We start from the raw sequence: 12,090 nt of genomic DNA, 5'->3' as shown, positions 1-12,090 counted from the left end.
AACCTGACTTCAGTACCAGGCAAACTGGTTGAAACTATAGTAAAGAACAAAATTGTCAGACACATAGAGGAACATAATTTGTTGGGGAAGAGTCAACATGGTTTTTGTAAAGGGAAATCATGCCTCACCAATCTACTAGAATTCTTTGAGGGGGTCAACAAGCATGTGGACAAGGGGAATCCAGTGGATATAGTGTATTTAGATTTTCAGAAAGCCTTTGACAAGGTCCCTCACCAAAGACTCTTAAGCAAAGTAAACTGTCATGGGATAAGAGGGAAGATCCTCTCATGGACTGGCAACTGGTTTAAAAGATAGGAAACAAAGGTAGAAATAAATGATCAGTTTTCAGAATGGAGAGAGGTAAATAGTGTTGTCCCCCAGGGGCCTGTACTGGGACCAGTCCTATTTAACATATTCATAAATGATCTGGAAAAAGGGGTAAACAGCGAGGTGGCAAAATCTGCATATGATACAAAACTACTCAAAATAGTTCAGTTCCAAGCAGACTGTGAACAGCTACAAAAGAATCTCTCAAAACTGGGTGACTGGGCAACAAAATGGCAGTTGAAATTCAATGTTGATAAATGCAAAGCAATGCAAACTGGAAAAGATAATCCCAACTATACATATAAAATAATGGGATCTAAATTAGCTGTTACCACTCAAGAAAGATCTTGGATAGTTCTCTGAAAACATCCACTCAATGTGCAGCAGTAGTCAAAAAAGTGAACAGAACGTTGGGAATCATTAGGAAAGGGATAGATAATAAGACAGAAAATATCATATTGCCTCTATATAAATCCATGGTATGCCCGAATCTTTAATACTGCGCACAGTTCTGCTCGCCCCATCTCAAAAAAAAAAAAGATATATTGGAATTGGAAAAGGCTCAGAAAAGGGCAACAAAAATTATTAGGGGTATAGAATGGCTGCTGTATGAGGACAGATTAATAAGACTGGTACTTTTCAGCTTGGAAAAGAGACGACTAAGGGGGTATATGATAGAGGTCAATAAAACCATGACTGGTATGGAGAAAGTAAAGTATTATTTACTTCTTCTCATAATACGAGAGCTAGGGGTCACCAAATGAAATTAATAGGGCAGCAGGTTTTAAAAAAAAAAAGGAAGTATTTTTTCACACAATGCACCGTCAACCTGTGGAACTCCTTGCCAGGAGATGCTGTGAAGGCCAAGACTATAACAAGGTTAAAAAAAGAACTAGAAAAATTCATGGATGATTGGTCCATGAATGGCTATTTGCCAGGATGGGAAGGGATGGTGTCCCTAGCCTCTGTTTGCCAGAAGCTGGGAATGGGAAACAGGGGATGAATCACTGGATGATTACCTTTTCTGTTCATTCCCTCTGGGGCATCTGGCATTGGCCACTGTCAGAAGACAGAATACTGGGCTAGATGGACCTTTGGTCTGACCCAGTATGGCCATTCTTATGCTCCATATCCTTATTCAGTTTTGTTGCTCTTCTCTGTACCTTTTCCATTCTAATATATTTTTTTTGAGATGGGGTGACCAGAACTGCATGCAGTATTCAAGATTTGAGCGTACCATGTATTTATATAGTGAGTGGCATTATGATATTTTCTGTCTTATTATCTATCCCTTTCCTAATGGTTCCTAACATCGTTTGCTTTTTTGACTGCTACTAAATGTTGAGCAGATGTTTTCAGAGAACTATCCACGACTCCAAGATCTCTTTCTTGAGTGGTAACAGCTAATTTAGACTCCCTCATTTTGCATGTATAATTGGGACTATGTTTTTCAATGCACATTACTTTGCATTTATCAACACTGAATTTCATCTGCCATTTTGATACCCAGTCACTCGGTTTTGTGAGATCCCTTTGCAACTCTTCAGTAGGCTTTGCACTTAACTTTCTTGAGTAGTTTTGTATCGTCTACAAATATTGCCACCTCACTGTTTACCCCTTTTTTCAGATCATTTAGGAATATGTTGAACAGCACTTGTCTCAGTAAACATCTTTGGGGGACACAACTACTCACCTCTCTCCATTCTGAAAACTGACTGTTTATTCCTGTTCTTTGATTCCTGTGTTTTAACCAGGAGAGGATCTTCCCTCTTATCCCATGACTTCTTACTTTGCTTAAGAGCCTTTGTTTGGTGAGGGATCTTGTCAAAGGCCTTCTGAAAGTCCACGTACACAATATACACAAAAAGAAAAGGAGGACTTGTGGCACCTTAGAGACTAACAAATTTATTTGAGCATAAGCTTTCGTGAGCTACAGCTCACTTCATCGGATGCATTCAGTGGAAAATACAGTGCGGAAATTTATATACATAGAGAACATGAAAGAATGGGTGTTACCATACACACTGTAACGAGAGTGATCAGGAAAGGTGAGCTATTACCAGCAGGAGAGCGAGGGGGTTCTTGTCAACTGCTGGAAATGGTCCACCTTGATTATCACTACAAAAGGTTCTCCCTCCCCCCGCCCCGCTCTCCTGCTGGTAATAGCTCACCTTTCCTGATCACTCTCGTTATAGTGTGTATGGTAACACCCATTCTTTCATGTTCTCTATGTATATAAATCTCCCCACTGTATTTTCCACTGAATGCATCCGATGAAGTGAGCTGTAGCTCACGAAAGCTTATGCTCAAATAAATTTGTTAGTCTCTAAGGTGCCACAAGTCCTCCTTTTCTTTTTGTGAATACAGACTAACCCAGCTGCTACTCTGAAACCTGACAATATACACTGGATCACCACTGTCCACCTATCTGTTGATCCCCCCTCAAAGAATTCTAATAGATCGGTGAGACATAATTTTCCTTTATAAAAGCCGTGTTTACTCTTCCCAAACAAACTGCGTCCATCTACATGTCTGATAATTCTGTTCTTCACTATAGTTTCAACCAATTTGCCTGGTACTCAAGTTAGGCTTACCAGCCAGTAACTCTCAGCATTGCCTCAGAAGCCTTTTTTAAAAATTGGTGTCACGTTAGCTATCCTCCAGTCATCTGGTAGAGAAGCTAATTTAAATGATAGGTTACATACTATAGTTAGTAGTGCTGCACTTTCATGTCTGAGTTCCTTCAAAACTCTTGGGTGAATGTGATCTAGTAATGGTGACTTATTACTATTTAATTCATCAGTTAGTTCTAAAATCTCCTCTATTGACATCTCAATCTGGAACAGTTCCTCAGAGGCATCATCAGTTGCAATTTCACTATATCTTTCTAACTAGACCGATGAAAGAGTTTGGGTCCACATATCTGAGATGCCATCTGACCCTGTATCACATAGCAGCAATTAAAATCAGCTTCAAATTCTTATATCGGGGCCAAAAAGCAGGACATTCTTGGTAGAGGACCTTTGATTGGAATTTACTTTCAATCCTTGGTCTGACAAGAGTCTGTAGTTGTTGACTTTTAGGATCCATTGCAAAGTTTATCTTTCTACTTACGCTATTAATAATTTGGGGGCTGAATGGGAAGGATTCTAGACAAAACCCTTGATTATACAACCCAGTCTCAAAGTGAGTGATAATTTTAAGCAGGAAAATCATTTGGTATAGTTTTAATTTGTAAAATTACTCTGGAGCGGACGTGGGAAAGTTAAGTGACATGCTTATGTAGCACCACACTAGCCTTGCCTCTGGAGGCCTGGGTTCAAATCTGGATTTACTGCAGGTCATCACAAGGGAAAATTACTTTGATGTTTTCATCCCAGCCACCATATATGCATATCGAAAAACCCACTGGCTCTGACAACAGAAGCCCTGATTTGCCTTTGCACAGCAGACCCAGAAATGTGTCCCCTATATGGCAATGACCAGGAAATCCTGCATTTGATGCACTAGTACGTTTACTGTCCCAGCTTTACAATAACCAATTAAAAGAGAATAGCCATAAAAGTGCTGATACTACCGTAGGGTAATAAACTAGACCTTATCAGTGACAGTGGTGCACATTACAAACTTCAAACTCATTCCTTGCCCTAATCCATCAGAAACTTCCTGGCTTTAATAGGCTATAAATGGCAGAAGCTTTGAAGTCCAAGGATTAGAATTGCTAATAGACAAACTGAACGAGTGACTAAGTGCAGCCAAGGCCTGCTACCCCACTGCAGAGCCAGGTGGAACGCACTGCATGGATCTGTATTAAAACAAATTAAATTAATTTACTCAAACTGCCCTCTCCTCAGCTGCAGTCCAGGAGATTACATCAAAGTGTTAAAAATAAATGGACAAAGGGGGGAGATAAGAGCCACACGAGGAAACATAATTTATTAAAACACATATTTACTACCATGCAAGACCAGTTTGAACATAACAGCCCAATAACCAAAGCTCTCAACTGGGACCTATGATCATTAGATTCACAGGCAAATTCATTCTTTTTCTGGAAATAATGATTTATGATTTAATAATATCTGAGCAAACATAAGAAAGACAGAAAATGTATATGCCTATAAAAAGAATTTACATCACTAAGATTATTAAAAATGATTATTAATATTAAATTTTTCAAATCAGTAATTTGTTTTAATTCTCCCTTACCTGCCTTACAGGAAAGAATATATGGAAACAAAAAATATTAATTTCTGCCCCAAATGGGTTGTTATATTCACGGTGTATGCAGTGTTTACTCTACTGGAGTAATAGCTCAACTACATGTTATGAATATGTTTTCAATAAAAACTTCAGAGTACACAAAAATAACACCTTCCCTTTATATGCAACACTTTTAATCTCAAATGATTACCAACCACAACTAGATGTAAGAATCACTTCATCTGTCAGTGATGGGCAACCACATCTAGTGCGTTTTATACAGCAGTGCTAAACAACCAGTTGAGACAAGAAATGAATACTGTGTCCAATTTAAACTGGAACAAGAATATAAAGAGGCAGAATGCAAAGCACCAAAACTGGAAATGGGCCAGGACAATGGGGTTAATAACCTGACTCCTGCAAAAGTGCCATGGAATTTTAAATGAGTGCAAGTGATCAGGAACTCAGTTTAATATTGTACCTAACATACATAAATGGCCAGTTTATCTCACAGGTTGTCAGTACTTTCTTATATAGGAGAATTACAAACCCAAATAGTTCTCAAAGATTCACTTGATTGGCTACTGGAAACAGCAGAGAGATTATTAATAATTCACAGGGTTCTACAGCCATAGATTTTAATTTTTTTAGAACAGTTATTCTAGCTAGAGGAAGCACTTTTGCTCAAAGAGAATCTCCTTCATATTTTAGGGAGGATGCCCAATTAGTATTAGCTAAGGAGAGGTAAGCTTATTTTTCTTAAATTCAAAGTCACTCAAAAATTGTGGGTTGGAAAGTTTAATTTGCACGCTAACATCATAGAGTTCACATTCAGGTTAGGAAAGACTGAAAAAAGGGAACAGAGATCAGAGGAAATAATTAAATGGGGGAAGAGAACAGAAAACAAATAGACTGAAAAATACAGAGAGCTTGTAAGAGAAAGAAAGGGGAGGAAGAGAAAAATTCTAAATAGACACTGTATATAGGGCACCTACTTGTCGTGTTCTGATTTTTGGAGCAGGTGGCTCCTTACCTCCAATACAGAGCAAAAACTTCTCTTTGGTATGTTTTTGAAACCAAATCTGCCTTGAAAATAATATGGATTTAAATGACATGAAAAAAGGTTCATGAGCATCAAATAATTTTATAAACCCATGAACTCAAAATAAGACTGCAAGGGTCAAAAGTCCTCCAAACTCCATGAGGTTTGCTCATCACTGATATAAATAGAATCATCTGTGTTTTAAACATAAATATTTAAATAAAAAGAGACCATTCGCCTCACTTTTATCAGGACAGTCTTAGAGTTTTTACATGATAACCCGATGTCCCAGAAACTTCCTTCTGGACACACAGAATGTCTCAGGTTTTTATTTCATCAGTTAAAATGTTCGTTTATTTTATAACCACAAAACGTCCAACCTGCATTCTTGCATCAAGCCAATTTGTTCTGTGTTTACAGAGAACAGTGTAGTGGAACAAGTGTTCACTGTGATTAATAGTGTCTGTAGAAAAAAATCAAATGAGTGTAGACAAATTAAGGCTTCCCTGTCCCGCCCCACTCAAAGCAAAAAAATCCTCCATTGAGAAATTTGCATGGCTTCTTGTTGAATCATCAGTTGGCAAAGGCAACACCAGCACAGATCCTTTTAAAAACGTAATTTGGCCTTTTCAATTTTGCAACTTTAAAAAAAACGTACCCTTTTTTTAATTTGAGAAGTATTGCAAAACAGTTTAAAATAGTTTTATGTTTAAAAGTACATAAAGAGAGAGGTTGCATTGTACTAGATGTACAGTCAGTGTTCTGCCACTACTCTAACACGTACCACCTCCCTCCAACATGCATACCTTACCTTCTGGTGGATTCTTATTCTGATTGTTCCAGACGACTAACAGCTTGGATAGACTGGGCACCTTGGACACCTCAGTGATGACTCGGAAGAGGCTTTCCACCCTGTCATATGTCAGGACTATAGCAGTGAAACCTTGAGACTGTGGTGGGATTAATGGAAGGAAGAGTGGGTTGCTCACACTGCTCCATTTCTGTAAAAGCAGAGAGGATGTTGGATCAGATCAAGGTCAATTAAAACTATAATAGGGGAATGTAGGCAGTCAGAATGTAAGTACCAGAACTGGAATTTAGTTAAGGTAGGTCTCTTTGGTCAACACCCTAACTCTTGGGAAAAGTAACCTTTCAAAAAGTCCGATTTTCTTTTTCATAATTCACAGTTCTGTAAAACCTTCATGCCAACTCCATTTCCTAATGTCAATTTCTATCATTGCCTGACAATGACTTTGTACGAAGGGATGGGCTTCAAAAAAAGTGGAGAAGGGATGGAAAGACTTTTGGGGAAAGGGAACTAGGAGGCATTTTAAACCCAGCTAGCATGGCACGGTTCTCATTTGCTACTCTCTGCTTGAAAGTATTTTGCTTTTTATAGTCAGTTGTTGGCCAACAAGCAGAGAGCCAGCTCTGAGCCACCATTTCAGAGTAGAAACAGAATTAAAAATAGCAAATGCATAATCCTGACACAAAATGGGCACACAAATAAAAAAGACAAATGCTGACATTACAATAAAGAGGGATAAAATATTAATTTCAACAAGACTAGGTTTATTCTGTGTGAAAGAAAAGCTATTACACCGTTAAATAGAAAACCCTATAAGAGACGCAAAGATTGATTTCAGAGTTATTTACTCCATCTGAATTTTAACTAGGGGGTCCCTTTTAAGACTTTAAAGCTCTTATTTCAATGCACTGCAAGCATAAGGAAGCCAGTTCAGTTGGCAAGAGACAAGACAGACAACTCTGTTCTCACTGAGTGTGCCAACTCCATTTGGAGCCGAAGATGTGGGGGGAGGCAGCTGCAAAGGAACCATTAGATGAGAATGAAATTGTAGGCATTTTGACTTTCAACTTTTTCATTCCAGCTTGCTATTCAGATGCTGACATCCACACTAGGACAGAGAAGCAGAGGAGAAAATAAGACTTATTTGGAGGTGGGGGAAAGAAAGGGTTTGGGAGTTGGGAAAGGAGAAGCTGACACTGTTTTGCAGGGAAGCCTTTGAATCTCAGCCGACAAAGAACTAGGAACACTTCTAATAGTCTAGAAACACTGCCCAATAACTTCCAACACTTTCCTGCAATACTGTAAGAAACCCCAGTTAAATACATACTGCTGGTATCGGGAGAAAGATAAACTTTATGTACCCGAAGTTATCAGCTCATATTTGCTGGCAGGAGGTATGGAGCTTCACCATTTCCTTAGAGTGTCTTTGGGGTTTTTTTCCCCCCCTCACACCTCAAAGGTGGCTGCCTTATCCACCTTTACCTGATGCCATTACACTACTAAAATAGTCTGCATGTCTACTTGTCTGTCTTGGTGACACTAGCAGTTGACATGTGCAGGAACAGATTTCAGATGCTCACATTTTCTGAAATGCCAGTTTTTTAGGCTTATTGTCTTTAATATTTATTGGGACCTGAAGAGCAGGGGTAGAACTCTCTGATTATGGAGCAGTCCCAAGAACTTCTAGGGTGAATCACAATCTAAACTTGAATAGGGCACGGCCAACCTCATTAGACCTTTAATGAACAACTTCAAAAACTGCATTTTTTCTCTCTAAGATCCTGAATATCAAGTTTTCCCCAACTTCCCACCTCCTCCAAATGATTCTTTTAATGTTGAGAATCTTTTTTGTGCATCCTTCACAAGCCTGCTTGTATTAATACTTGCAGCAGGGGGTTAGCTGCATAACCAATACAGTGCCAAGAAAATCCTGCATTTCTGCCCAACAAGAAGAAACAACTGGTGAAGTAATCTTATAGACAATAAATATCCTTTTTATTATTTAATGGTGACCCCCACCATCCAAATTAAGAACTCCCATATGAAGTTTCCTCTATTGTGCAAGTTCCTTTCTGGCTGCAGTATATCTTAATAGAATGTGTTAGCATCCAGCACAATGAGGCCCTGGTCCTTGACTTCAGGCTCTTAGGCACTATGGTAATAGAAATAGTAAATAATAGAATTTGCAAGGATTACTCCATTCATCATCTTCTGACAGTACTTTAAAAAAAACAAAAAACATTTAAAACTGCTAGGTATTTCACAAAATATATACAGATAACCCCTGAGAAGAGAGCATTAACATAAGTAACAATCAAGGGTTCTAAACATGACATGTCAGTTCCAACTGATCCTACTCTCTGTCCAAAGTACAATACTTCCTCATAACAGGATCTTCTTAGGGAAAGAAAGGTAACCTCTCAAAAGAAGTATGTTTATTTCATCTTATGCCCCTGGTAAGTGGTGTCCAAGTAAAGGAAAAGCTTGAACTCTGCTCCTTAGAACCTAATGGGGAAAGAAAACCAAGGCCCCTTGTTTGAAAGAAACATTTCAAAAAGGCATTTAGGCATCTCTGAAGTGCCATTAAGAGCCAACCCCCTGCTGCCTGCCTGAAGTGTGTGTCTACAGTCTCAGACCTCTTGACCCCACTTTCTGCAGGAAATTGGGCAAATTCAAACCTCCATAATTTACTTGAGTCTTCCAGACTTCTGCTGGGGAAAGGCAAACAATGCAGGCAATTAACTCAACAGAAACCTAATTAAATCTCTATTATGGCAGCAGGGCATGAAATGCATCATGGCATCAAGATGACGACTACTCCCAACCACTGGCAGCTGGAGAAGTCGACACAGTGAGAGAACATTTGTTTTAGTCCCATCATTATTATGGGTGCCCATCTGAACTTTCACTGTCAGAAAGAAGAGCAAGAGGTAGTGGTGGAGAGATCATTTATCACTTTCCATGACAAAGTGTTGACACTCAGCTATGGATATGGCAATCCTTTCCCCTCTTCATCCCTCCCATGCTAATATTCATTACAAGAGCCATGGTAATTAAGCCAAGATTGACAGTTTGTTTATTGTGAATCACTTTTATGGGCAAGCAGTATCAGGTTGCAAATGGCAGCTTCCTAACAGCGATCTCACATCACTCTGTCTGTCTGAGTTGTTACGCAAGCCTCTCCACACACAACATGGAAAGCCCAAGGACTGGAACCCACAATGTGAGAGAGGGCTGGGGAGATTGGCCTGAAGTTGGTGAGGTGTGAGAATTCTTTAAAGGGATGAGTCCGTGAGAAGGGATTCAAGCTATTGCAGCTGGCTTGTGCATGACTGCCACAAGGAAAAAAAAAAAGTTTCCATTTGCTAGTAAGGCATTTTCCCCTTGTTACTGGAACATTATTCTGCTCCTTCCTTATTGAATGCAACATGGATTATATTTTAAGAGCAGTTAAAGCAATGGAGGCAATGGGACAAGGAAAACCCCACCATTAGAGATATCTAAGACTGCACTTGAGACCAATCTCTCATGTGCGAGGGAGCAAAGGGTGTGTTAAGTATAACAAAATCAATCTTGCTAGGATGCCGGTGTGGGATATTTGACATCTGAGAAATCATATCCAACCCCAATTATTCTATAACTGGCTAATCACTGTACACATTATAACATCTGTATAGTACCAATAACATGCTACACACAGCTAATACAATGCCTCTACCCCAAAAAGCTTACAATCTAAGTATAAACAAAGGAAGGAGATATTAAAGGCAATAAGCAAGCAGTGAAGCTAAACACACATTTTATGAGTTCCATGATTTTTTTGAAAAAATTGTTTATGTTTGTTGAGCAACATTACTTAGTCAGGTGGTGAAGGGACAATGGAAAGAGGAGCATATTAAGGAAAGACTTGAAGGGGGAGAAGGTGGAGACATGACAGACAGGGTCAGGGAGGGAGCTCTAGGAACTTGAGGCTGTGTGGAAGAAGGTCCATATCCTGGCAGAAGGGTTAACAATTCCAAGATACTATTTAGTAGGAAAAACTGGCAACAACATAACACATAGATTCCCTTGCTCGCATGAACAAGAACCGTGGCTTTTTCCTCCCTATACATTTTATTTTCAACAACCATCAGACTTAATACTTGTTAACCACACTTTTTAGTAAAACCATATTCAATTTGAACAAGGACAACCCACTGTCATTAAAAAGCCAAGAGGCAAGGACTGAGGAGTATGAGGTGCTGAATGGTACAGTAACTAAACAGTTCTTCCGTGTACCCAGCAAAGCAGAGATGTACTTATCTCCTACCTCTGCATGGAGGGTTTTTTTGGTTGGATTGTTTTACATATCAATCTTAACCTCAATGTGGTTTCAATTATGAATTAGCAGACCAAAAAAGCCTTGATTTATTCTATTTTGCTCCAATTATGCATGATGTGTTTCCTCTGAATACTTTGAGAAAGTATTTCATCATGCTTCCCATCCTCAAGTGGTCAAAGGGCAAAACCAGAGGAGTTAACCCTCTCCACTTCTCCACAGTCAATCAAAGTGATTACATTGTGGATTCAGAAACAGGACTTTTTGCCAGACTGGACAAGATCATTGGTCTGTGGAGTTTAGTACACTCCCATCAGTAGCATGTATTATACTCTGTTACAATATACAGGGGGGTTCCACAAGTGCACACAGGGGTTACTCATGTGAATTCCTTGTGAACTCCTGTGGCTGCTCCCCTGAAGCAGGATCTTTGATTACCAATTTTTAGCTCATAACTACAAATACGAAATTATGCAGTACCTTTTTAAAGTCTAACTAAATCTATTTTACTCTCTCTGCCCTCCTACAACTGTGAATTCTATAGTCTGACTACATTCTGCGATTATTTGCAGTGTTTTTGTAGCTGCGTTGGTCCAGGATATTAGAGAGACAAGGTGGGTGAGGCAATATCTTTTATTGGACCAACTTCTGTTGGTGAAAGAAAAAAGCTTTCGAGCTACTCAGAGTGCTTCTTCAGGTCGGTGTAGCTTGAAAGCTCGTCTCTTTCACCAACAGAAGTTGATCCAATAAAAGATGTTCTCTCACTCACCTCATCTCCATGCATTCTGTGAAGCAGTAATTTCAGTTTTAAGTTTTTTCCTTCTTTCCATTAATTTCAATAATATGCCAATGGAGTGGGTTTGAGGAAGGGGGACGGTGAGCGCCGTTTAGAACAGAGTGCATATTTACAAATGTCATAGTGACTGGAATCTTTAGGATCTCTCTATCTATCAAGGTATTTATGTTCTATTAGTGCTAATCACCGTAGCATCCAGGAATGGGATTCATGTTTTCTTTAAAATAAAACTCTACAGTGCAGTCTCCTGACAGAGCAGACAGTGTAACATACTCTAAATTGGGAAAACAAAACTTGAAATCAATTGTAGGGCTGCAAGGCCCCACCCCTAGGGCCAGAAAAGGTTGAGTGCATTATGAAGGTGAAGCTTGGGATAAAAAGAAGCTGACTAAATTCTACTACTGTACATTTTTATTGAGCCATTAATGAAGACCAAGCCTCCTACTTTCCAGGCCACAAGGAGAGCAATGGAGACCAGCTGGTGAAATAAGAAGGGTTATTATTAGGAAAGGGGCAGATAATAGAGTCATTTCAGAATAAGATGGCAGACAAAAATCCTATAGTTTCTTCAGGCTAGCCTACATTAAACAACTGCC

General features: G+C 39.2%; 1 protein-coding gene across 4 annotated transcripts in view; it reads right to left on the bottom strand.

Annotated features, from left to right (window-relative positions):
* EXT2 (exostosin glycosyltransferase 2) overlaps positions 1-12,090 on the bottom strand; it is a 107,071-nt gene that overhangs the window by 45,342 nt on the left and 49,639 nt on the right. For all 4 annotated transcript variants that reach the window (XM_073348064.2, XM_073348066.2, XM_073348067.2 and 1 more), the window contains one exon: positions 6,384-6,573. In XM_073348064.2, the coding sequence (XP_073204165.1) occupies positions 6,384-6,573 (190 nt within the window). The remainder of the gene's footprint in view (positions 1-6,383; positions 6,574-12,090) is intronic.

This window comes from Lepidochelys kempii, chromosome 6 (assembly GCF_965140285.1).
Source record: "Lepidochelys kempii isolate rLepKem1 chromosome 6, rLepKem1.hap1, whole genome shotgun sequence".
Lineage (NCBI taxonomy): Eukaryota > Metazoa > Chordata > Testudines > Cheloniidae > Lepidochelys > Lepidochelys kempii.
The sequence above is the reverse complement of the archived record's forward strand: the minus strand, read 5'-3'. Positions and strand labels throughout refer to the sequence as shown.